This window comes from Poromitra crassiceps, assembly GCF_964638095.1.
Source record: "Poromitra crassiceps genome assembly, chromosome: 4".
In the NCBI taxonomy this organism is placed as follows: Eukaryota; Metazoa; Chordata; class Actinopteri; order Beryciformes; family Melamphaidae; genus Poromitra; species Poromitra crassiceps.
The window spans coordinates 53,251,026-53,277,329 of NC_139626.1; the positions used below are offsets into that span (position 1 = coordinate 53,251,026).

General features: G+C 43.1%; 1 protein-coding gene across 1 annotated transcript; it reads right to left on the reverse strand.

The window, feature by feature from the left end:
* Positions 1-1,032: 1,032 nt before the first annotated feature.
* On the reverse strand, positions 1,033-26,304 carry LOC310775145 (aspartate aminotransferase, cytoplasmic-like). Its single transcript, XM_083635240.1, has 9 exons — positions 25,855-26,304; positions 20,435-20,616; positions 18,752-18,875; positions 14,367-14,479; positions 11,979-12,083; positions 11,388-11,538; positions 9,874-10,039; positions 5,448-5,590; positions 1,033-2,612 (listed from the first exon to the last, which is right to left on the reverse strand). Exons 1-9 carry the CDS (start codon positions 25,961-25,963, stop codon positions 2,473-2,475), a joined length of 1,233 nt encoding a protein of 410 aa, XP_083491366.1. The 5' UTR covers positions 25,964-26,304; the 3' UTR covers positions 1,033-2,472.

Sequence of the window (26,304 nt, forward strand, 5' to 3'; positions counted from 1 at the left end):
ATTTGCCTGTAATGTGAACATGGCCTTAAGTGTCCTAAGATGTTTGAAATGTTTCAGAAGGTGTTCCTGCAGAGACTAACATTATGGGGGCATGACTCATCAGCTGTCAGTTGTTCTACATGAAAAGGATCATATTTAAAGATACTGAACTGGAATATCGGTCGAGCCGTAGTGGAGGAGCTTGACAAATTGGGAGGGGTGCCCGCCAAGTCACCCTATTGGCTAATGTTATCAGGGGGAGGTGTGATTGGCTAATGTTATCAGGGAGAGGTGTGGTGGGGGGTTGTGGAGCATCCCTCTCTGGGGTTGCAATATATCAAATGTGCACAGTCACTTTGCTGCATTGGAGCACAGGCCGCAGCCAATCAGCATGAAGCTCTGAGGTCCAGTTGAGGAAGCCAGAGAGCATGGCTATGCAGGTTCTGTTGGTGGGACTGCAGAGAGAAGGGATCAATCTGATCAGACTTCCTACATCCACGATGAGGAAATCATTTAGATTCAGATGAAGTCTCGAGTTTTCCGTTAACTTTATTTCTGAGCTGGCCGTAGCAGGTGATATAATCCCAGATTGGTGTTCAATGAAACTTGGTAGAGACGTTTTTATGGTTTATTATATTGTTATATCACCTGTTATGCTTTTTCTAATGGGAAGACCAGTGTGGAAGAGATGTATGGATCAAGTCTATATGATGGTATTTTGCAACAAAATGTATATAATTATAATCTTTATAATGTACAGCAATATAAAGATCCACAGTATCTATCAACAGCCTCCCTCTTGATTTCATTTTACAGTTACTAGTTAGGCATTTGGTTACAACAATTCTATAGAATTCGATTTAGAATGAGTGCAACAGTGGAAAAAAAGAGTTGATTCCTAGGTCAGCAACATCACAAGGAAAAAAACAACTTCCAAATATGAATTTTCTTGTCTTCTCATCTGGTACGATTGAAATCAATCACAATAATCATAAGGATTTCTTTTAATATCAGTATATATATTATGATATCGCTCACATAGGCAATCAAATGAATGTACTCAAAGGTTTCACACATCACTTTGAAGTTTTTTGAATCGGAATTTTCTTCCCGTCATCGAGACGGCAGAATTGCATCTGAATATGACAAGATGACCATCATGACAGCATGCTTATTATACAGCAGTAATACAGTACTACGGTAGTTGCTATATTGAGCAAATGGTGTGAGACAAAGAGAGAAAGCAGAGGTTTGGTTCCCGTTGGTTGATCATTTATTCCAGTATGAACACACAGAAACAATGCTGCCTAATGGGAGTGTGGCTATGTGGCTAAAGCGCCGGCCGGCTCGGAGGTGTGACCGGTGACATCACGACAGACTTCCAGTGACATCATCACGGCCCAGCAGGGCGGGAAAAAACACTCGTCAATATGGACAGCTGTGATTTTGTTCACTGTTGGCACACAGCATAGCTTCCTGACCTTCCAACAGTGTCCAGTGGATTACATCATAACAATCAGGATCTGCTTTCTTTATGTAGCTGCACAAGTCTGACCAGGCAAAAAATAAGACGCACAAACTTCCCGGCACACATCACGCGTGACCATTTCAGTGACCCCGTCAACTGTCGTACCCTTATTGTGCCCTTCTCGACACGTCCGCACTCGTGACAACGTCCTGGGATGAGGCGATTGTGCTTCTTAGTCGTCGTCGTTCCCAACAACCAAACTAAATGCCTTTAAAACTGTAGATGTCGACAGAATGAAGGATGTTAGGTTCATATACAGCGGTGGTCATTATTCATTCGTAATTCAGAGTTTCCCCATATCTTCGCCAAACAGCTACCAGAGCGTTCCTTGAGAACAATTCCTCTCCGTCATGGAGTTAAAGAATAAGCAATAGTTGTGGTAAAAAGTGTGACCTCGACACTGATTCCGTCTATTTACACTTAACATTTGTGCAATTACAGCATGAACTCAATTTAAAACCTTCAAGCGCCATAAGTTAGTGGGTAAAACAAACCATTTAAAACTGTTGATCCCCTCCTGATGTCCAAGCAAAAAGAGGCGAGTGAACTTTTGTGACCAGAAATGATTTGACAAGCAGCTTTCATATTACCGTCAGATGGGACAGTGATCTAGTGATTAAAAGAGAACCTGGATATAAGACATTTTGACAGAATAGATCTTCTATATATCATGTACTTGGGGTATATAGAGCACTGCTTACAGAGAGAACAGGCTGTTTACTTGTCTTTCTAAAATCATTGCACCTCCCAAAAACGGAATAAACCATACAACAGAAAGGCATCTCAACTGTCCTCCTATTGGTTTACAGTTCAATTGACCAGAGGAACAACTGTAACCAATCAGAGGAGAGGATGCAGTGCATCATCAACACACAGAGAAGAGCGGGAGCGGGGGTGGGGGCACACACGTGACACGACGAGACTTCCTGTTGCAAGCAGGAAGTGGGCGGAGAGGGGCGTGGCCTCTACTGGACCTTGGTGACAGTGTCGTGGATGGACTGGGCCACGTAGTCGATGTTCTTGGAGGTCAGGCCGCACATGTTGATGCGACCGCTGGCCATCAGGTACACGTGCTTCTCTTTGATCATGTACTCCACCTGCTTGGCTGTGGACCAATCACAACACAGAGACAGAGCGGTCATTCAGAATGGACCAATCGCAACACAGAGACGGACATTCAGAATGAAGAAGAAGCTCCGACCGATACTTCAGACTCTGAACACCTGAGGTGGGGACTCAAGTCACATGATACTTCAGACTCTGAACACCTGAGGTGGGGACTCAAGTCACATGATACTTCAGACTCTGAACACCTGAGGTGGGGACTCAAGTCACATGACTTGACAAGAAGAACTTGAACTTCGTGCAAATGACTGAAGGCCGTTACAAACCAAGAGCGACGCGCAGAATTGCGAAGCAAATTTTGACCCACCTGTCAATCACAGCAACAGATGTGTACATCTCGGGAAGTGAATTTCTGGAAAAAACAACCTTGGTTCGAAAAAACTGAAAGCTGCAATATAATCGCTCAGCGAAACTTTGCCCTTGGTATGCATGGATATAAATTCGCAAAATATTACTGGCGTGCGAATTAATCGCACGAAAAAAAAAAAAAGCTTCCGCTGTGTAAAATACCTTTGATATTGCCTACAGCAGTGGTCTCCAACCTGTAGGCCACAGCCCTCTGGTGAGCTGCGACAGTATTGCAAGTGGGCCATTACAGGGTTTTTTTAACATAAAAGAAAAAAAACAACTTGCTACAGCTCCTTAAAAAAACGGTAACACTGAAAATGCAACATGATTCAGATGCTGTGTTAGTGAGTGAAAAATAACAAGTGCTCTGAGAACAATCACCTGTTTGCCCTCCTGCCCTCGGGGAGACGCTACAGGTGCCACAATACAAGGCTGCTGAATAGTTTCTACCCAACGGCCATTACCATCCAGAACGTAACCTGCACTTTATTATGCTGATTAAGCACATTATTTTATTATCTTATTTGTCTTAACGCCGCACAAAAACAAAAACAACCTGCACTTTATTATGCTGATTAAGCACAGTATTTTATTATCTTATTTGTCTTAATGGGCAAATACGTGCAATGGACAATTACGGGCAATTGGCAATCATGTGCCGCACATAAAATAACTGCACTTTATTAAGCTGACTAGGCACAATATTTGATTTTATTGATCTTATGTTGTTATTAAAAAATGTGATGGGCAATTACGTGCAATTCTTTGCGATGTGCAATATACAGGATGATGTGTGCATGTGTGTACCTTTTATTGCGGTATTATTTTAGTGATTTTAGCATAGTGGTGTGCAGTGTTTCCCCTAGAAAATCTTTCAGGCCTGGAGGGATTTCGAAATGTCCCCCGACCGCAACAGTGGGGGCCGTCGCTGGCGACGCTAAACTTTTAGCTAACCTGTTCGCATCTATGTTCGCAATGGCATCCCAAGTATCATCAAACTATTATGGGATGCGATGCGAACAGTTGTATTATGGGATGTGCGTTTCCCAGGCAATGACACACGTTGACACGTTTTGGAACAGCGCAATGCTCCTAAAAGCAAAATGCTTATTGTTTTGAATGATTTGGCATCTTCTATTACTGTCAACACCAGCATTGTTGTATTGTAATAATATGCCATAAAGGTTTATTTAAATTTTGGGGAGAGCAGGGGAAAAACAAATCTTTAGTTATTTTATTTTTTTGCAATTTCTTTTCTGGCCTGGCGGCCCGCCAGGCCTGTAGAATGGTAGGGGAAACACTGGTGTGTGTGTGTGTGTGTGTGTATTATTACTGCATTGTTTTACTTCATTTTATATGGAGCTCCGCCTAGGGTGTGTCTTTTAATTTCGTTGTGCTTAACCGAGGACAATGACAATAAAGGAAATCTTGAATCTTGAAATGCTGTGGCCTCCATATTTTCAAGTAGGCCCTGAGTTGGAAACCGCTGGCCTAGAGCGACTGTGTCAATATGGAGGCGACGGCACCTGAGTCTAAATTACTATGGCTTTTGTCATTGTGTTTTATCTGCAGACTAAGCAGTCACAGGCTTTTGGTTCTATCAAAGCCTTGATTTTTTGTATTGAGTGATGCACTACTAAAACACTCAATATCATATTATATCAGAAGTGTTCGTTTTGTGTTCACAATAGTGATGTCAGTTAGATTTGGTAACTGTCATGTTACTGGCAAAGCTGTTCGAATTTTGCATTGGGGAGAGTTCTATTGAAGTCAATGGGCAGGCAAGCATGGGAAGTCTGTCCCACTATAAACCATTATCTGTGTCGTTCCACTTTATTGAAAATGTTTCTACCTGATTAAAGAAAAGACATTATGTGATGTTGACTGATGTTTTTATGTATTGCAACAAATATACGTTGTCTTTAATCAGGTAGAAGCATTTTTCAATCAAAAGTGAAAGGACACAGATATTATGGTTTATAGAGGGACTAACCCTGCAATTTAACGATAGCTCCCGTTAGCCACTGTAACGTTAGCGGCTGTTTATGGAGCCACCGACCGACACAAAACCTGGACGTTTCATTTCGGGTAAAAACATGAGGGTTTTTTATATGGATAACGCCAGCTCTGGGAGTATGAAGTTATTTGAATGCGGGGACATTTGGTCACAAGAAGCGGTTTGCTGCTTGCCGAATTAAGCTACGTTCAGCAAAAGTCAGTCGTCAAATCTGTCCGACCAGTCGGACTCTGCCGTATTCAGCAGCGTTGGTTCCGCACCGTCGGCTTAACATAATAGACATTGGCGCACAAACAATTGCGCGACTTCTTGACAAAAATATACGCGATTCTCGCAATCCCGGTCCGAATTTTAAGCCCTTTGGGATTGGGTGTTTTGCTTAGCTTGGGCAGTGTCTCTACTCTCGACACCACTCTAGAAGTACAGTATGTGCGTGTGCGTTTCACTCACGGTTGAGGCCGGTGAAGCTGAACATGCCGATCTGCTGGGTGATGTGGTCCCAGGTCCCCGGGGTGCCAAGAGCCTGCAGCTTGGCCTTCAGCTGGTCCCTCATCAACAGAACGCGGTCAGCCATGGTCTTCACATTATCCTTCCTATGGACAGGAAGAGAGAGAGTCTGTACATTAACAATGCACAGACTCAGTGACCACCAACTAGAGATTGAAAAAGGCCATTATAAGAAGCAATAGAGGCCCAGAGAACTGAGAGTTCTGTACTTAGAGTAAACGGTGTTCTTCAGGGGAAATAGAAAGTGAGGTCAATTTTCTCCTCTCCTGCCCCCTGCTGTCAGAGAGGCCTTTCTGCAGCAGGTCAGAGCAGCATATCAGGGAAAAACATGTGATGAACTGATAAAACTCTGTTTAGGTGAAGAACCACAATTTACAGACTTAGCCGCACAATATGTAACACTCTGCCATGACATTAGAGGGAAAAACAATGAATTAATATGATCTGTTCAAATGTGCCTACTGTATATAACTGATGTATTGTAACTGTAATAGATTGTATTTTATTAATGCTATTTTGTTTGATCAATTCTTTATGCTTTGGCAATATTGTACTTGAGACATTCATGCCAATAAAGCAAATTTGAATTTGAGAGAGAGGAAGAGAGGAAGGGAGAGAGAGAGAGTAGGAATTGAGGAGAAGTTGAGAACAGAAGAGCAGAGAGCAAAACACAACAAAAAAGAGCAGAAAATGATAGGTGGACAACAGAAGGAAGTAAAGAAGAGAAGAACAAAAGTCCACATGACTTTGAAGTAGCCTCTCCAGCTGAGCTAAATTAACTTCCTGCATTACAGACTTTGACGGCATCCATGCGTTAAAGAGTAGCTTAAATATTTTAAAGGTTAAAGTTGGGAGAAGCTGTGCGTGTCTGCTGTGATCACATTGAATCCATAATGCATCTGCTGTGAACTCTGTGCAGAGCTCTGTGTAAAGAGCATGTCTCAAACATACTGTGAACTCTGTGCAGAGCTCTGTGTAAGAAGCCTGTGTCTCAAACATACTGTGAACTCTGTGCAGAGCTCTGCGTAAGAAGCCTGTGTCTCAAACATACTGTGAACTCTGTGCAGAGCTCTGTGTAAGGAGCCTGTGTCTCAAACATACTGTGAACTCTGTGCAGAGCTCTGCGTAAGAAGCCTGTGTCTCAAACATACTGTGAACTCTGTGCAGAGCTCTGTGTAAGGAGCCTGTGTCTCAAACATACTGTGAACTCTGTGCAGAGCTCTGCGTAAGGAGCCTGTGTCTCAAACATACTGTGAACTCTGTGCAGAGCTCTGCGTAAGAAGCCTGTGTCTCAAACATACTGTGAACTCTGTGCAGAGCTCTGCGTAAGGAGCCTGTGTCTCAAACATACTGTGAACTCTGTGCAGAGCTCTGCATAAGGAGCCTGTGTCTCAAACATACTGTGAACTCTGTGCAGAGCTCTGTGTAAGAAGCCTGTGTCTCAAACATACTGTGAACTCTGTGCAGAGCTCTGCGTAAGGAGCCTGTGTCTCAAACATACTGTGAACTCTGTGCAGAGCTCTGCGTAAGGAGCCTGTGTCTCAAACATACTGTGAACTCTGTGCAGAGCTCTGCGTAAGGAGCCTGTGTCTCAAACATACTGTGAACTCTGTGCAGAGCTCTGCATAAGGAGCCTGTGTCTCAAACATACTGTGAACTCTGTGCAGAGCTCTGCGTAAGGAGCCTGTGTCTCAAACATACTGTGAACTCTGTGCAGAGCTCTGCATAAGGAGCCTGTGTCTCAAACATACTGTGAACTCTGTGCAGAGCTCTGCATAAGGAGCCTGTGTCTCAAACATACTGTGAACTCTGTGCAGAGCTCTGCGTAAGGAGCCTGTGTCTCAAACATACTGTGAACTCTGTGCAGAGCTCTGCGTAAGGAGCCTGTGTCTCAAACATACTGTGAACTCTGTGCAGAGCTCTGCATAAGGAGCCTGTGTCTCAAACATACTGTGAACTCTGTGCAGAGCTCTGCGTAAGGAGCCTGTGTCTCAAACATACTGTGAACTCTGTGCAGAGCTCTGCGTAAGGAGCCTGTGTCTCAAACATACTGTGAACTCTGTGCAGAGCTCTGCGTAAGCAGGCTGTGTCTCAAACATACTGTGAACTCTGTGCAGAGCTCTGTGTAAGGAACCTGTGTCTCAAACATACTGTGAACTCTGTGCAGAGCTCTGTGTAAGGAGCCTGTCTCAAACATACTGTGAACTCTGTGCAGAGCTCTGTGTAAGGAGCCTGTCTCAAACATACTGTGAACTCTGTGCAGAGCTCTGTGTAAGGAGCCTGTGTCTCAAACATACTGTGAACTCTGTGCAGAGCTCTGTGTAAGGAGCCTGTCTCAAACATACTGTGAACTCTGTGCAGAGCTCTGTGTAAGGAGCCTGTCTCAAACATACTGTGAACTCTGTGCAGAGCTCTGTGTAAGGAGCCTGTCTCAAACATACTGTGAACTCTGTGCAGAGCTCTGTGTAAGGAGCCTGTGTCTCAAACATACTGTGAACTCTGTGCAGAGCTCTGTGTAAGGAGCCTGTCTCAAACATACTGTGAACTCTGTGCAGAGCTCTGTGTAAGGAGCCTGTCTCAAACATACTGTGAACTCTGTGCAGAGCTCTGTGTAAGGAGCCTGTGTCTCAAACATACTGTGAACTCTGTGCAGAGCTCTGTGTAAGGAGCCTGTCTCAAACATACTGTGAACTCTGTGCAGAGCTCTGTGTAAGGAGCCTGTCTCAAACATACTGTGAACTCTGTGCAGAGCCCTGTGTAAGGAACCTGTGTCTCAAACATACTGTGAACTCTGTGCAGAGCTCTGCATAAAGAGCCTGTGTCTAAAACATACTGTGAACTCTGTGCAGAGCTCTGCGTAAGGAGCCTGTGTCTCAAACATACTGTGAACTCTGTGCAGAGCTCTGCATAAAGAGCCTGTGTCTCAAACATACACATAAGTAGAATAGCATGCATCTGCAGCAGTGGCGGCTGGTCATCCAGAATTTTGGTGGGGCGCAAGTGAGAGGGACCTCAGACCCCCTAGGGAGCTCCGGGGACATCCTCCCCGGGAACATTTTTTTTAAGTATCAGCTTTAAAATGTGGATTTACTGTGGCTGTCCTACGACTTCCGGCTAAAAATAATAATAAAATAAAAAAAAAAATGGCTGCGCTGCTCCAATATCATCTAACTCTGAATTAACTAATAATTTAGCCAATTGTATGTAACATACCAAATAAAAGCAAACGGCAATGTCTAAGAATGCAACGCCATGTAACTGGCTCGTTAAGTCTCGCATTCCAGGGCTATCGCGCTGCCTCGGAGGACAGAGAACTATCCGAAGCTTTCTTTGTTGGAGTCCAGGTATGTTTTACAAGAAAGTGCTCGTCATTGTTGACGATAACGTTATCTGACCTGGCTAACAGTGGATACTCGCTTGCTTGCTGTGTACCGGCTCAAAGTAGTAGGCTACGTTATTTATTTTACCCCTTCACTGTCCGCTCCAAAAACTCTTTTATTTTGCGCCGTGACCGCCGAAGTGTTAGAAGGACCCGGAAGAATTTGGTCCACTGTAAAGTCTGAACATAAGGTGAATAGGATTATACAAGTTGCAGACTTGGGTCAATCCTCTGTAAATCAATGTGTTTGCCAGTGTTTCTCATAGAATGTACAGGAGACCAACACAAGGGAATTAAAAGCGCCCAAATAGTTTAAACCTGGCATTTGTCTTTGATGTAGCTTTCACAAAACCACAAGTCAAAGCTGAAATTTTCTTGGTCAACTACATAATTGACCATAATTCATTGTGACACGCCTCGTTTGTAATAATTTCCTAATAATTCGCTTTATATAGAGAGGCCAAGTGAACGTCACTTCCTGCTTCAGCACTGTACCAGAGATTTTCTTCCACAATTTATTTTCCCATAGACATTTTGTAAAATGCTTATAGAAAGCGTTTTACTTGTTCAAACCAAACAGTTCAGCTATATTTAGAATCGGGAGAGACCATAGAACATTTCACTCCGACCAAAACTTAAAAAAAAACGACATTGAAAGAATATTTTCTTTAAACCTGCATTTTTTTTAACGTTTTGGTCAGAGTGAAATGTTATGCGATCTCTTCTGTTTCTAAATATATCTGTACAGTTTGGTTTGAACAAGTAAAACTCTTTTTATAAGCATTTTACAAAATGTCTATGGGAAAATAAGTGGCGGATGAAAATCTCTGGTACAGTGCTGAAGCAGGAAGTGACGTTCCACTTTGGCTCTCTATTGTAACTTCTTCACTAACCTATTGATAAATAGATAGGAGCAGTCTGAAAAACAGGAGGTCCTGGGCTGACTGGATGAAATGTGAACATTAGCGAGACTCCCTGACTGGAGCGTACCATTCCGCGAAGAGCTCGGGGGAGTTGAGGGTCTTGCTGACGATGCGTGCGCCCTGGGACGGCGGGTTGGACCAGGTCGTTCTCACGATCTTCTCCATCTGGGACAGGATGCGGCTCAGGTTCTCGTTGTCGCGGGCAACCACCGTCAGGTTACCCACTCTCTCGTCTGAGGAGCACAGAGACGGAGAGGGTGGAGGCGTTACGTTAAAACATGCGCAGCTCTGTGGAGGTTTCTAGCTTGCCGCTCTTTTGATAATAAACTCAGCTAGGCTAAATTCAAGCACTTTTAACACATTGAGTGCCAAGGACGTCTCTGGACGTCCTAAAAAAATGTAACGAGGAGTGCCAAGGACGTCTGTGGACGTCCTAAAATCATAATTCATATTATTCCATAATTCTGCTGTTTAAGGTCGTACCTAGCCAGTGAGCATGAATCCCTTCAAGGGATCACACGGCGCCACCTTAAACATCGACACGGGAGCTGCGCCACCCACCTCAGATCCTTTACTTTGTGCAGGAGAAAGCAGGGAAAGACGTGATCAAAGGGGAAACCGATGCATGCTGCAGCCAGAGCCGTATAGATTGCTCTGTCTGCAGCGGACAGTTGGCTCGGCTGCATCGCGCCCACAACTGAGCTCTTCTGCTTCTATCTAATCTGCATATAGTTTCTCAACACGATTCCCTGCCAGAAAGCCAGCACCCGAAGCCGAACGGCCAAGCCTTTTCGTTCAGTCGCGTTTGGCATTTCCTTGTTGCGCGCTGGGATCCGTCCGGGGCAAAAACGGAGTCTGTGAGAAAACAGACTCTGTGTGGGGAGGAGCCCGCAGCTCAGAGGTGGAGGGGGGAGGGGGAGAGGGGGGTGCACAGAACCACACCACGCCACCACATCAGAAAACACCAGCCAGAGTCAGTGAATGTGCTCGAAATTAGAGTGCAAAAAGTAGGCTATTCATAAAAGTGACTATAACTTGAAAAGTAAAAAAAAACTGCAGAAAACCCTTGAAAGTGCTCTTGTTTCAGAGGCTGTCATTTCATAATGGAACTGTCTAGAAACAAAATTTCTTCTTTGGAAGAAGCATGAGTGTCCAATGTTTCATTAAAGTCCAGTCCTGTCAATATAGCCCTAATAGAAAAAATTATATAGCTGTTTTCAACTGAATGGAAGTGAATCTGGCACAGGCTCCAGACAATTTTACTGAAGCGCTGTGGCACTCAATGTGTTAAGGACCTCTTTATAAATCCAAGTACTTTCAATACTTGATTTTTTGATTTTCAAATTCAAGGACTTTCCAGACCCGTGGCACCTGTCTATTTTAAGAATGAGCTATATCTTCAGTAAGGATAGCCACTGAATAGAACCATTCACATGTTGCTCCAGCAAATCAGTTAGACCAGTGGTCCCCAACCACCGCGCCGCGGACCGGTACCGGGCACACTGGTGCCATGCTACCCACTGAGTGGCACGGGACCACACATGTAAAAGTGTATGTGTGTGTGTGTGTGTGTGCACTCACTGTAAAGGCCAAAGTTCTTGGAGAAGGACTGGGCTACCAAGAGCTCAAAGCCCTCTGAGACAAAGTAGCGGATGGCCCAGGCGTCTTTATCCAGACTGCCAGAGGCGAAGCCCTGGTAGGCCGAGTCAAAGAACACAAACAGGTTCCTCCTCTGGAAAGAGAAAGAGACAAGTGCATGGATATGGAGAGGAACAAACAACAACACAAGGTAAGGGAAATTCCCTCAGAAAAAGACATCATATCATATCATATATCATATGAATCTATTCCATGCCTCCTAAAGTGAACCCGGTAGTCCCATTGCAACTAAGAATCTTCACAAGAGGAGCATCAACACAGACACAAAAGCTGCAGATAACACAAAACTGTATCAATAGTATGAAACAATCAGTACATAAGCATCTCAGCATGCAGAAGTGCATTTGAGACAACTATACACGTGCACATAGCTACACAATGTAGAAAAAGTGTACAGGAAGTGTAGATTTGGGTGCATTGGGAGAAGAGACGTCCAGAGAAAGTGACAATGTGCAGACTAGAGTCCTCATTCGTTGTGACCTGAAGGCTACTGCAGCAGCCAGAGCCTTTTACCTTCATGATCTCGGCTATCTGCTTCCACTCGTCCTGGATGGGGTCGGTGCCGGTGGGGTTGTGGGCGCAGGCATGGAGGACGAAGATGGAATGTTCTGGAGCTTTCTGGAGTGAGAGGAAGAGGGAGGGAGGGAAAGAAGATCACATGAAATAACCACGATTCCTCGCCCAGTCTCTACATACTGTACATTACATACTGTACAGTACATTCCTTTGTCAAGTCAAGTCAAGTCAAGTTTATTTATATAACCCTAATTCACAAGCATGTCTCAGAGGGCTTCACAGAAAATATATCTAGCTAATACTAGCTGACACAACAGTAGCAAGAATATACAGAATAAAGATAACATTTGAACAATTGATAGAGAAATATAGAAAATATAGAAATGAAGGATAGAGCAGAGGAGAGAGCAGGAGAAGGGAGGAGAGCAGGGGGAATGTGAGAGAGTGATGGGGTGGGGAGGGAATGGGAAATGTTGGAGGGTATAGGAGGTGGGGAAGGAGCAAGAGGAGAGAGCAGGAGAGGGGAAAGGGGGGGGGGCAGGGGGGTGTGTGGGGGAGAAGAGAGCAGGGGGAGGGAGGAGGTGGGGAGAGAATGGGAAATGTGGGAGAGGAGAGAGCGTATGGAGGAGTATGGGAGTATAGGGGAGTATGGGAGACTAAGAGTGTCGCTTTCCCTTTCTCTTTTTCTGTCGTTTGCATCTTTATCTTTGCGTTTGTTTCTTTGTTTGCTCTAACATACAGCACTGTGAAAGCAGCCAAGCGATGGTCGCTGAATTCAAGGAGAAACACTGAATCCTAGAAATGTTTTGGCAAGTGGTTCAAATCCATCATATCAGCATAGACATATCGGCACAAAATAGTTATTGGCAGCAGCGTTTCCGCTAGCACTCACAGCTGCAGGACATCATGTCCTTTAAGATTTCAAATAAAAGGACAAGTGGTATAAATTCAGGACACATTAAATCTGTGTTTATTGAGCTTAAAAACCTACGCTGCGCTATGTGGTGTGGCGATGGTCCAGCTGGTCGTCTCGTCCAGGCGGAAAACACTAGCGTCCCGATACTAATAGATCCATGCGTCCACGTTAGCAAGCAGGCAGAAAACACTAGCCTCTAGCTACATTAACAAGGAGGCAGAAAACACTAGCCTCTACATTAGCATCAGGCTACAGTTCTCAGACGATAGGATAGCATGCAAAACTTTAGCTGTACAAACACACTTATTACAAATGAGTCAGGCTAATAAGAGTACTAGAAAATAGTAGACTTGGCTTGCTTTGGGTAACTAAGTTAAGAGAGGAAAACAGACGCGCTATAGACGGGTTTCACCTGTGTGTTGCGCAATAGCCACCACCCCTCAGCACGGCTGTATTCAGCCCTCAATTATAAACCCGAAACCGGAGTACGTTATAAACGTTATAAATATAGTCACGTTATAAACAACTAACCAACGCTGGGGGTCCGTACGGAAACAGTGTTACTCGAAATTGTTAAAAGTTAAATCAATTTGGTCATTCGGTGGCATTTTATTGCCATGCAACGTAACTAACGTTAGCCGCTAGCAAACCTCACTGCACTGTCAAAATCCCAATACTCAGTCCCGCCCAGCTGCCCCATTAGTCAATAGCATTTGAGAGAAACGTGACGTACCTCTCTCAACTGATCAATCAGAAGCAGCTAAAGACGAGCAGTACTAGCAACTTAGTTTGCCACACCTCCTGTGGAGCTGTTTGACAGTGTTACCAAACTATAAAGTGACAGGTCAATATTCTTGAGTGACTCGGGGTTTAACCCATAATTAATTGCGTCGGGACTCGGGAGATAATTTACAGGACACGGTGTCCTGCAGATTTTAATTTACAGGTTTTTGATGAATTTTAAAGGTCAATGTCCTGCAATTACGGGACAACGGAAACCCTGATTGGCAGCTTTGTTTCAAAAGTATCTGTAGTGACCTTTATTAACCCAGGGTTTCTGCAGGTTTCAACAAGTACATTTAAGACTTTTTAAGATATTTTTAAGACCATTATGAATACAATTTAAGACCTATTTCACATCCATACTGGCAAAAACGTATGAGGGATATGAGGATATTGATGCTCCCGATGTTAAAACTAGATTGGGGGATGGTAGCAGGTGTTTGCTGCTGTCTTTATAGGAGACAATGCAACCTTATAAAAGCAACATGAACCCAAATCATAGCCCAAACAATTTAAGACCTGGCAAAGTCGCATTGAAGATATGTTATATAAATGCAGTCCAATTTAAGACATTTTAAGGCCTAAAATGTCAGATTGTTGGACTTTAGACTTTTTAAGAAACCTTGTAACTGTACTGGTTGAATCCTACAAGTCTCCATGCCGCCCTGCACCCTTCCCCTCCTCACCTCCAGGTCGTCCAGGAGGCCGCTGAGGTCCAGGCCCCTATTGGCAGCGTCCCAGTAGTGGTAGGGCCGGATGTCTTTGAAGCCGGCGTCAGCAAACACAGCATTGTGGTTCTCTGGGAAAAAGAAGCAGAGATGTTTTTTATTATTATTATTATTATTATTACTATTATTATTATTATTATTATTATTATTATTATTATTATTATTATTATTATTATTAATAATAATAATAATAATAATACATTTAATTTATAGAGCGCTCTTCTAAAAACTCTAGACGCTTTACAGTACATGGGTTAAAAAAAAGAAAAAAGAAAAACAGTACTTTAATAACAAGAATAATAACATAAATATCACACACGACATAAGTAATCAAACATTAAAAGCAGTTTTGGATAGCTGGGTTTTAACTAATGATTTGAACTGGGGCAGATGGGTGCAGTCACAGATGTGTTTTGGGAGTGAGTTCCAGAGGGAGGGGGCAGACATGGAGAAGGCTCTGTCACCCCACGTCCGGCGCTTGGTCCTGAGTGGTCAAGTCAACTACGAAACTGACTGTAAACCCCGACTGCCGTTACCGTCCTTTTCACCATGAAGCCAGCGGAACACGAACAACACAGTCAAAGGTGCCTGTAATAGAATCCGTGTTGAACAGCACATATCATACCCCCACTGTGGCTTTGTGTTGTTTATTGATACAGCCGTCTTATTACATCCATCAATATGTAGAAAAAGACATGTTTTGATGCCTTTGGGTTTGAGTTTTGGAACATCCCCTAGCCCTAAAGGAGTCGGACGGTACTGCAGAGCCTTGCACTAGGGCTGTGAATCTTCACAGATTCACAGCCTCACGATTCGATTACGATTCATGTGTCAACGATTCGATTCGATTCCACGATACAGTTCAAAATATTGCAGCTCCAAGTATCAAATCCTCAATTTTCTGTATTATTACTGCACATGGCTACTTTTTCATTAATTAATACAAGCAATCAGATCAATATCAAGTCCCTTTTTTACTTAGAAAGTGCTTTAAAATCTGAACGTCAACAGAAATGTAAACATAAATGATTCAACGATTCATGTGTCAATGATTCGATTCGATTCACACATCGTCATCGCGATGCATCGATTATACGATTAATTTTGACACCGCTACCTGCCACCCAGGTGAGACATGACCCAGGTGAGACATCACTTTATAGTGAATGTGATTTTGGTCAGAATCAACTGGTACTATGGAAAAAGATGTGACAAGAGGGTCTGGTTGAAATAGACAGAATTATGCTTTAAAAAGAGTAAAAAGCATGGTACTGCTATCGTGCCAGGTGATGTCACCTTCTATTCACCTTATTCTTTGCCCATACAAGGGCGCTTCTGCATGACGTCATTTTGTAATCGTCTTTCCGGTTTTAGACACGTAGATTACGCCTACCGTAGTCATTTTTAGACTTGCCAAAAAGCTGTTTTCAAGCAAAAAATAATAACAAAATATAATAATAATAATATTTTTCGGGTGAGAACGTAACATATATGTGACCAGTTTATCAGAATAACGCCTATTTGGAAATATTTAACGAGCAGCGAGGACTGGGAGCGCTGGCTGTGCTGACTGGTCGGACTAGCTATCTGTCAAACCCTACTGTAGACTACTGGCAGTGAGAAAACACTGTCAACGTGCTTTTGTAACTAACGTTAAATGCCGACCGGGTACAGCCATCGGCTCCTCGCAGCAGTAACGCTATGAACATGTCACTGTATAAACAGCGGTGCCTCAGGAGGTCCCTGAAGATCATCAAAGACACAAACCATCCCTACAACAGCCTGTTCTCCCTACTACCCTCAGGGAGAAGATACGGGGTCCCAAAAGCACGCACAAATCGCTTGAGGAACAGTTTCTTCCCGCAGGCCACGAGACTCCTTAACATACAAAAATAGTGTAGTAGCCGTACTGTACCGTATTGTAGCTGCTACCATGCTACCATTACGTATGTCTAATGTTTAACTGTATGTTTAATAAGGAATATGCTATTTGCACCTGTATGTCAAATACGCCGAATTTAAAACGCCGAGTTTAATTGTATGTTTAATAAGGAATATGCTATTTGCACCTGTATGTCAAATACGCCGAATTTAGAACGCCGAGTTTAATTGTATGTTTAATAAGGAATATGCTATTTGCACTAGGGCTGCACGATATATCGTTTACACATCGACATTGCGATGTGCGCATGCGCGATAGTCACATCGCAGGACGTGCGATGTCAAAAGCAAATTAACTCGTCATGTTGCTTGATAAACTCTCACTTTAGGGGTAGCCTACTGAGTGAAATGCAGGCTCTCTCAAAGGAGAGAGACGCCCCGCTACTGTACTCACTCATTTAATGCTTAGCTTCAACACAACAAACATGCACAGAGAGCAAAATCGAATTGTTTTTGCTTATGTTGCGTTGCTGACAGTAGCCTGTCTGTAAACGATGTGATTGCGAGGCGGACTTGTCCACAGTTTGCAGCGCACTAGTATACAGCAGGCTGGCTGCTGTAACTCAACATGTCCGTGGAGTGGAGATATTTACTCTTGAAACACCAAAAAGCAAGACCGCAACTTATGACACGAAGGCTAAAGTGATTACTGAGAAGTTGTCCGTGTATCACCGCAGCTCTCTCTCCCCCTCAGTCTGATGATGCATCAGATGATAGCAGTAACGTTACGGTAGAGGTAATCATACATAGCGACTCATTTACACAAAACATGTCGGTGAAAATAAAAAGACAATAGACATAGCTGGGCAATTAAATATATATTTATTACTTTTCACGAATGAATTGTTTGTCACCGGTCGGCTGCATGTGAATCCTCGTCTCTGTACTGCCCTGCGTGCGCTCAAAAACCGGAACTCCCCAAATGCGGAGCGTACCACTTGGTAGTTTCTGGAGGGGGGTCAGACCAAGTGTGTGAAGTAACCATGTGTGAAGTGGCAGCGGTGTTTCATTGTTGATTTATTGAAACGTTAGAAGAACGAAAGAAGTTGAAAGCAGTGATTATAATCAATTAAATCTAATGTTTTTCTGCAAATAGCATCATTGGGAGGTAGATTCTGGCACTCAATATTAGGGGTGGGCAATATATCAAATTTATATCCATATTGTATTGTGATTTGAGACTATATGGTCTTAGATGTTGGATGGTAATATGGTGATACAGCATACATGTTGTCTTTCCCTGGTTTTAAAGGCTGCATTACACTAAGTGAAGTATAGGCTAGTGACATTTTAAAGTAGAATGTCATAACTCACTTTTTCATGTATGTAAGTCATGGAAATCCATTGGTCAAAATGTGTATGCACCCTGATAGATGACGCTCTGAGGCCTACCAGTAGGTCACAGCCCAGTGGTTGAGAAACATTAAAATACGTAATTTCCCCTCCAAAATCAGATGGACTCCTCTACAAAATCATCCCAATCATTCTAGAAATATTATTTTCTTTCAAATAGAGCTAATCTGGTGAAAATCTGTATTTTTTCATATCGCAATATATATCGCATGGGCGGGGAATATCGCAATGTCAGTTTTTTCCAATATTGTGCAGCCCTAATTTGCACCTATGTCAAATACGCCGAATTTAAAATGTCTAAGCACGGCTAAAGTATGCACAGGACATGTGCACCTATGTGCAGTGAATATGCCACTGTCTCTGACTTGTCTTATCACTATACTGCCTTATTGCTGTTGTGTCTCTTGTTGTTTTTGCACTCATATGCCCTGTTATATTTGTACTATGTTGTAAACGGAGTCCACAGCACAAGAATTTCACACGTGATACTTGTACCATGGAGTGACAATAAAAATCTTGAATCTTGAATCACTGAAGTTGGCGGCAGTGTAGCTTAATTCTGAATGTTGCCAAACTTCATTCATTATTATATAGTGACGTTTTGTTTTGAAATTGGCCGCCAACTAGCGCTGAACCGGAACAACAAATACAATTGCATGTAACGCGGAAGACAGAAAAAGTGGGCGTGGTGAATAAGGTGAATAGAGTACACACCTGGTGTACTCTATAGAAGGTGACATCACCTGGCACCAAATATCAGCCAATAGCAGATGGTCATTTCAGTAGCATCCTTTTACCCATTAGATTACCGTAGATGTGAGGCTTCAGACAGATTTGAGTTTGGCATTTAGTTAGTCTTTAATGTTTGCTCCAGTCTAACTTCAGGCAGCTGCAGTCCAGAAGAAGTGAGGCAGTATGAACAGGAAGGTGTTTCTGCAGCATTATGTCCCTGAGGGACTCCTGCCCTCAAACCTGTGGCCTTCAAGCAGTTACGGCATGATCTTTCTAACTGCATGGAAACGCTGCTGCGCTAGAGCAGTTTCACTGACCCCAGGTGGGCGCTGAGACGTAGATGGGCGTGGCCGTGTTGTTGACGCCGTTGTACCAGCGCCGCAGGAACTCCGCCCCGATCCTCAACGCACCCGTCCCACCCAGACACTGGACTCCTCCCACCTGGGAGAGGAGAGGAGGGAAACGGGACGAAACAAGAAGACCAACATTTTTCAAGATGAACCAATCAGGAATGTGGAACTGATAATGTAATACCTTGTGAAAATGTAATAAATGGCCGTCTAAAAAGTGAATGAAATAAATTGTTGGTTAATGGAATAAAATCACATTATGACATTAAGTGGTCATTATTAAGATGTGTAACATACTTACGTGTAACATATTGTGAGAGCCAAAGTCACCATGACATACACTTTGTTTTGTTGATTTATGATCATTTGTTAATTTATTTATTTTTTAATTTATTTAATTTATTTATTTTTTGCTGTTTGTTCTGATGTGTAGTATACATAGACTGTATATACTGTCTATGGCAGTGTGCTGCGAGTGTATTACAAGGTTTTTGGTGGTGAAGTGCACCCCCTAGTGTCTTAATTGAGAAGTGAGATGATGTAAGCTTTTAGTCAGCAGTTTGTGAAGGAAGGAGGTTGCAGTTAGTTTAGCTCGGTAGAGATTTTTTTCACCTTGAAATTCGGAATATTTTGGACTACTTTCTGTGGAATACCATTCTTTGGCTACTCATTTGGATTATTTTGTTTTAGAGAAGGTGTTTTACTTTGTACCTCTGCATTCTTGCCGTGTAAAAAAGGGGGATTGTTCACATGTGCTTGGAGAAACAAGTAAAGTCACTTAACTTTATCCTTCTGACTCCGTGTAGACTCGTGAGTAACCTTTTTACTTACGATAAATGCACAGTATGTTAAGGTATAGAAACACGACAAAACTACAGACAAACTAAACGGTCAACCAAATGGCTCAAGAAGTTTGGATAAAAATAGACATTACACAAATGATGACGTAAGAATAATATAGACTCATAATGTAAGAACTCATAAGATGAGATAGTGTATTGCATTTCTGAGTCATTACATTATCAGTCTATATTATTACATCATCAGTTAAGCATATGTAACACCTTATCCTGGGTTAATGTACTAATGTCAGTGTTTCCCCTACCGCACGCTGTGGGACAAGAGCAGGGTGAGAGAGAGAGAGAGAGAGAGAGAGAGAGAAAGACGCGTCAAATTCCAAGGTGTACGTACCAGTGCGTGTTATGAAAATATTTATGCGCACTGGCCGATTTTAAGGTGGGAAAATGCGTGTAAATACACGCACTCTGGAGCGCTGCCTGGTAGAACATGTACCACTAAATCCTTCGCGACCCGGGTTCAAATCCGACCTGTGGTCCTTAATGCTGCATTTCATCCCCTCTCTCCCCTAAATAACCCCAGTAGGAGTAGGGATGACTAGCTGGCCATTTTGGAGTCATGCTTTGCAAACTCAAAACAAAATCCGGACACGCTTTGCAAATAGAGTAATTTGCAGAAAGTCTTTATTTTACGGGGACTGTCATCCCCATTCAAAGGGATATTTTAGATTTTTGGGGGGGGGGGGGGGGCATTTTGCCCTGAGCCGCCATTAATTTCCTACCCTGGCGTGTGTGCGCGTGTGTGTGTGTGTGTGTGCGTGTGTGTGTGCGTGTGCATGTGTGTCCCTCCTACCCTGTTCTCGCTGATGGCGGCGCTGTCGTCTCCCAGGGCGACCTTGGAGGAGGCGGATCTGAACTCTGGCAGGCCGAGGATGGGCAGGTACTCGTGGTTCAGGCTGCCGTCCTCCACGATCAGACGCTCCACCTTCTTCACCACCGGCAGCACCCAGGGCAGACACTCATCTGTACGGTAAGCTGGAGGGGACACAAAGCCACAACAGCACATCAACACCAACAACAGGCCACAGAGCTCGACTTCAGCATCCACTGGCCAGAAGAAACGATATGAAAATCTCACACCACGATTATAATGACGAAAATGATCACGGTTAAATGTAAGATGTTCAAAAAGTACTAATACTAGGGGTGTCAAAAATAATCGATTATAAGATGCATCGCGATGCGGACCTGCACGATTCTGCATCGATTCACAAATGTCAAAAATCGATTTTTTTTTTTTTTTAATATATACCGGTAATCAGATAAAATATAATGGAAGTACATGCAGTTGTTTATTTTAGTTATGGATCATAATACAATGCAATTCTAAATGCACTTTTATTTTAAAAGTAGCCACACAGTGAGAAAAAATAAAGTGAGAAAAAGAATCATGTATTCGGGAAAAAAAGTGATGCATCGATTTAAGATGCATCGAGATGCATCGAATCGTTATCGAATCGAATCGTAGCCCTCTGAATCGTAATTGAATCGAATCGTGAGGCCAGTGAAGATTCACAGCCCTAACTAATACACTCACATACATCATTTCACCAAGTTTTATATTGAGAACTCGGACCCAAAAAGGATTGATACACTCACTAAAATCATTTCTTCAAGGCTGCATCTTGGAGACGGTTGTCAACTTTGCTTGATGATGGACAGTATATTTAACATGTTTTTCAAAGCGTGTGGTTATCGTAAGGAATTTTATCACAGTTATCATTAAAACCGGTTATCGTTTAATCCCTAGTTTTGAAATTAGGCAAACACACAAAAAAATTGCCTGCAACATTTGTCATTTTGCGGTCGTCTCTTCGACGCACACAGCTCATCTGACTGAATACATTTTGATTAATACCTCAGGGAATATTATGTCAGCAGCAGTTCTAGAAGAACTACAGAAACATGGAACCATTTCTCTAAATGTGATGTCCAGGATCTTTTGATCTTTTAGTGCTAAGAATAATAATAGCCATAATTAGGGCTGGGCGATATGGACCAAAAATCATATTCTACAAAGTGAGCTAAATGTTCAGTTGTAAGTCAAAGCCACATGTCAGATGTCACAAGCACTTTTTATTCAAAACAACTGTGATCAAAAATAAAATACAACGGCAGGGTTTCCTTCCCGGACTATCGGTGCTTTCCCAAAAATATTTATACAATGAGATTTTTTATTTTTTTATGAATAATCATCAGTAATGTGGATATAATGACAAAGTGGGTAAAGCCAAATAATACAACAGTTAGAACAGTCTGGTGTGTTCAGAAAATAACATCACTTTACTGTAATGCAGCCTTTAAAAGCAGGAAAAGACAACACTTATGCCACATCACGATATTATGATATCCAAAATCGAAGGCGATATCTAGTCTCATGCTGATATCGATATGTTGATATATTGCTCAGCCATAATAATAATAATAATCGTGCAGTCTGAAATGATAAGAGGAGAGAGAGAGCAGCCATTGAAACAAGTGTATTTAATTTCATTCTGTACCAGACACTCCCTGAAGGTCACCCTGAACAGAGACTAAAGTCTGTGTGTGTGTGTGTGTGTGTGTGTGTGTGTGTGTGTGTGTGTGTGTGTGTGTGTGTGTGTGTGTGTGTGTGTGTGCGTGCGTGTGTGTGCGTCTGTTTGACTCCTGTGGAACTCGTGCTCTGCTTTAAGAAAGTGGTCCAGCTCTCTGCTGTGATATCAGATGACAGGCCCAGCACAGTGCTCAGCTCTGCTCTCTGTGCTGCGCAGAGTTCAACACGCCTTGAGTCAAACATTCAAATCAGCCAGCGCTACAGACTAGGGCTGGGTTAAAACAATCAATAGACTATAGATAGATAGATATAGACAGATAGATATAGACAGATAGATATAGACAGACAGACAGATTCAATATTAGAGCTACAATTGCGATTAATCGATTAGTCGATCGACAGAAAAATAATCGACAACTATTTTGTTCAGTAATTTTCTTAAGAAAAAAGTCAAAATTCTCTGATTCGAGCTTCTTAAATGTGACTATTTCCTGGTTTCTCTCCTCCTCTATGACAGCAAACTGAATATCTTTGGGTTGTGGACAAAACAAGACATTTGAGGACGTCATCTTGGGTTTTGGGAAACACTGACTTTCACCATTTTCTGACATTTTATAGACAAAAGAACTAATTGATTAATCGAGAAAATAATCGAGAGATTAATTGATAATGATAATAATAATCGTTAGTTGCAGCCCTAATTCATATTAATTTAGAGGAACTGATATCAATTCATGAATCCCAATATTGATCCTTTAATATAAAGCCTTTTCCCGTGGATGCGTGGTCCTTCAAAAATATGTTCCTGTTTGTCCAAAACTATTATCTGTGAATACAACTATAAAACAGCTGATGTGTCATTTCCTGCTCCATTCATAGTAGATTTAAGCTGACGCTGCCAGAGGTTCATTTTCATAACATAACCATCTGGGAACGAGTCACTCGGGAAACTGTTTCAAAGGGAAGTCACTTGCCACACCTAAAGCCTAAAGCCCGCCCCGTGCTGCCTCTGGGCGCTGATTGGTGGGTGGTTCGGATTCAAACCAACAGATTCGGATTTGGATTAGTCATGTGATCGTGATCGTGATCTCATTATCTCGCGCGAATCCAGCTCCCTCACAAGGTTACGGCCGGGACACACATCTTGCATGTGCGTGGCGTGCTTGCTGCGGCTGGCACGCCCGCGGCATCCACACAGGCAGCGTGGCTGGTGCGTGCAGCTGCTGCGCTGCTGCCTGTCTGCCAACTATCTTCCTATAGAGTTTACCTTTTATTAAATTGGCTATAAACAATACAATGATGATTTTAACTGAAGATCGCTTGGGCTCACTTCAGAATCGAGGCAGTATGATTTGTGTGTGTGTGTGTGTGTGTGTGTGTGTGTGTGTGTGTGTCTGTGTGTGTGTGGTGGGGAGGGGAGGAACGAAGCCACGTTGTAGCCTATCTGGTTTTCAGAGGGCAGGAGAACTGCAGCTGTGAGCTCAGCTCATCCTCTCGTCTCAAATCAAAACGAGCCTTGATTGGCTGTGGCTGCCCCTGTAAAATATCATTTTAATGTCTTTTTGTGTCTATTTGTGTAGAGACACGCTAGAGACACGCGCGCGGTAAAAGGAAAAAATAGGCTTTGCTTCTATTCTCTAGATGACGCGCGTCTCACGCTCGCAAGACACGCGCTTGAGACGCGCGTCTGATGCCAGTGGTGTGGCTGCTGTAACCTAACCTGTTAACATGGGAGCCGAAATGAAAACGCCAAGCAGACGCCACGCAGACGCACAGCACACGCAAGATGTGTGTTCCGGCCATTAGAGTAGGTTAGCTGCAGTTTAAACGTATGCTACAAAATGTATTGTGAAGTGACACAGTTACTTACAAGGATAAGACTGACGAAGAATTTTGTAATGCAACTTTTTTTTCCACTTTGTTATTGGATATTGATGTGTATTGTTCCGGGCACGATGCCATATTATACCACTTTTATGAGGTTTATTCATCCTCAAAATAATATAGACAAAGATATCTTCACAAAATCATGATATATTTAATTAGGAGTGAGATCAGTGTGATTTCTTAACAGACATAATTCTTTAAAAACACAATGTCTTCCATAGAAATATGAGGCTGACATGCATGAAGGTCATACAGCCTCTACTGTTTGCCGTCCATATTACAGTTAATTCTTCTGTTTCTCTCCAAATCCACAAGGCATATTAATTTCACCTGGAACATTTACTACTAATCTATATGGGTGTGTATCCCAGGAAATAGCGATCTTAAAGTGTTGGCTAGAGCACGCGAGTGAGGCACATTGGCTACTAGCATTTAGTGCTTATTATATCCAGGCCTAACTGGTTTGGGGCACAGATAAATGTTTTGGCAACGAGCTCCAACCGAGGTCTAAATGCAGCGATTTCCCAGTTTAAGAACTGATGTTGACATTCAGATGCTTTGAAGACATTGAACTAGAAAAGCCCCAGTCTTAATGCTCCTGCCTGGGCTTACATTTAAGATGCTACATACAGTACCTGCACATCACATCACATCACATCACATCACATCACATCCGCCTGTAGAGTTCCCGTTTAAATACTGGAGCATGACATGTTCAAGGCTGTGCCACATGAAGTTACACACGACCGGACCAGTGGTTCTCAAGCTGAGGTCCAGAGACCACCAGGGGTCCTTGAGGGGGTCCCAGGGGGTCCCCAGCAAATGGATGAATTGATCAATTTCAGCATTATTTCAATTACAATAAGTTAATACAACAATTACATAATGTATGAGAATGACTGTTTTGACCATAGTTCCACTGTTGTCTCTACGTGCAACACATATAATCAGGGATTGTCGACAAAATCATATAGAAATACTGTCAGATCTGGGTCAGAGAGACAGAACGGAAGTTTGTGTTGCTAACTAATGTGGACTAAATTAGGGGTCCATGTGGAAAGGTTTTAGACCTTGACAAACATGTGAACATGATAATCTATTTTTTTTTATCTACAGAGCAGGACTGGAGCCTGTTCATGCCAGTGCTTTGACAGAGCAGTGCAGTCACAAGAGGAGTCACTGATTTTTTTTAATTCTCAGACTGTTGATTGATGCATGCTCCCTTTATTTGGTGTTTTCATTTAGAAACCCCCCCCTGGCTCGGGATGTAATTGTCTGGACGTTTTCAATGACGTCTTTATTTGTGTGTGATTGTTTTGTCTGCATTTCTGCTTTGCTTGTATCCATGTCATTTCGACTGTCAATAAATATGTAAAGAAAAATCTATAAATTCTAGCGTTAATTCCAATCAATCACGTATCATTCATTGATTCAGTATCTAGAATATAACTAGCAACTACATTACCACACTAATGTCAGGAGTAGTTTTCCATAGAGCAACTCATGTATCCATGTACCGGTATGTTGCTGTCAAAACAGCTGATCCTGTCAGTGGCTGCTTGCTAGCTAGCTAGCTAGTACGAAGGTCAAAGCAAAGCGCAGCTCAGCATGCTCCCTGGCGTGATCATAGCAGGTAGGCAGCACTGCTCCAGTCACAGACCGACCCAGCCAGCAGGCTAGCAGGCAGCACAAGCAGCACAGTCGGCCACAGGACGGGTTGCTACTGCTAGGCTAACTCACTGTCAGTAAGCTAGTTACCGCCCATTCATTAGCAAGTAACAAACATCTCTTACCTCCTACTCCCAGATTGACCTTCTGCGGGTGGGAGTCCTCTCTGAAGTCCGCGGTGAGTTTGAACACGGCCACGGGGGGAGCCTGCGGGACCTCGGTGAACACTGACATGACTCTGCGGGCTGTCGGGTCCCTGTGCTGCGGGGAGGAGAGGAGAGAGAGACGGGCCCTGGTTCTGTTGTTCACCTTCAACCCGCTTTAGGACAATCCGATATGGGCGTCTATCCAGCAACCAATAGGATGGCACGTAACACGGACGTGACTCTTGGGTAGCCAATGAGAGTACGTTAAAGGGCCGCGATAGAGACACCACAACTTCCAGTCACTTCCTGTATCTGTGCCACGGAGGTTTCGCCACTGCGACGCCCCCTTAGGAGACTGGTCAGCCAATGAACTTTCATACCATTGACAGTGGCGTCAGCGGAGGACCAAAATGCAAGAATCATTAGCCA

What these genes read in the sequence shown, in the direction of transcription:
- LOC310775145 (XM_083635240.1), bottom strand. Translation starts at nt 25,963, where the DNA reads ATGTCAGTGTTCACCGAGGTCCCGCAGGCTCCCCCCGTGGCCGTGTTC. An exon ending in GGTCAATCTGGGAGTAGGAG is followed by an intron (nt 20,617 to 25,854) that starts GTAAGAGATGTT and finishes TGTCCCCTCCAG; the next exon opens with CTTACCGTACAGATGAGTGT. An exon ending in GCCTCCTGGACGACCTGGAG is followed by an intron (nt 12,084 to 14,366) that starts GTGAGGAGGGGA and finishes CTCTCACTCCAG; the next exon opens with AAAGCTCCAGAACATTCCAT.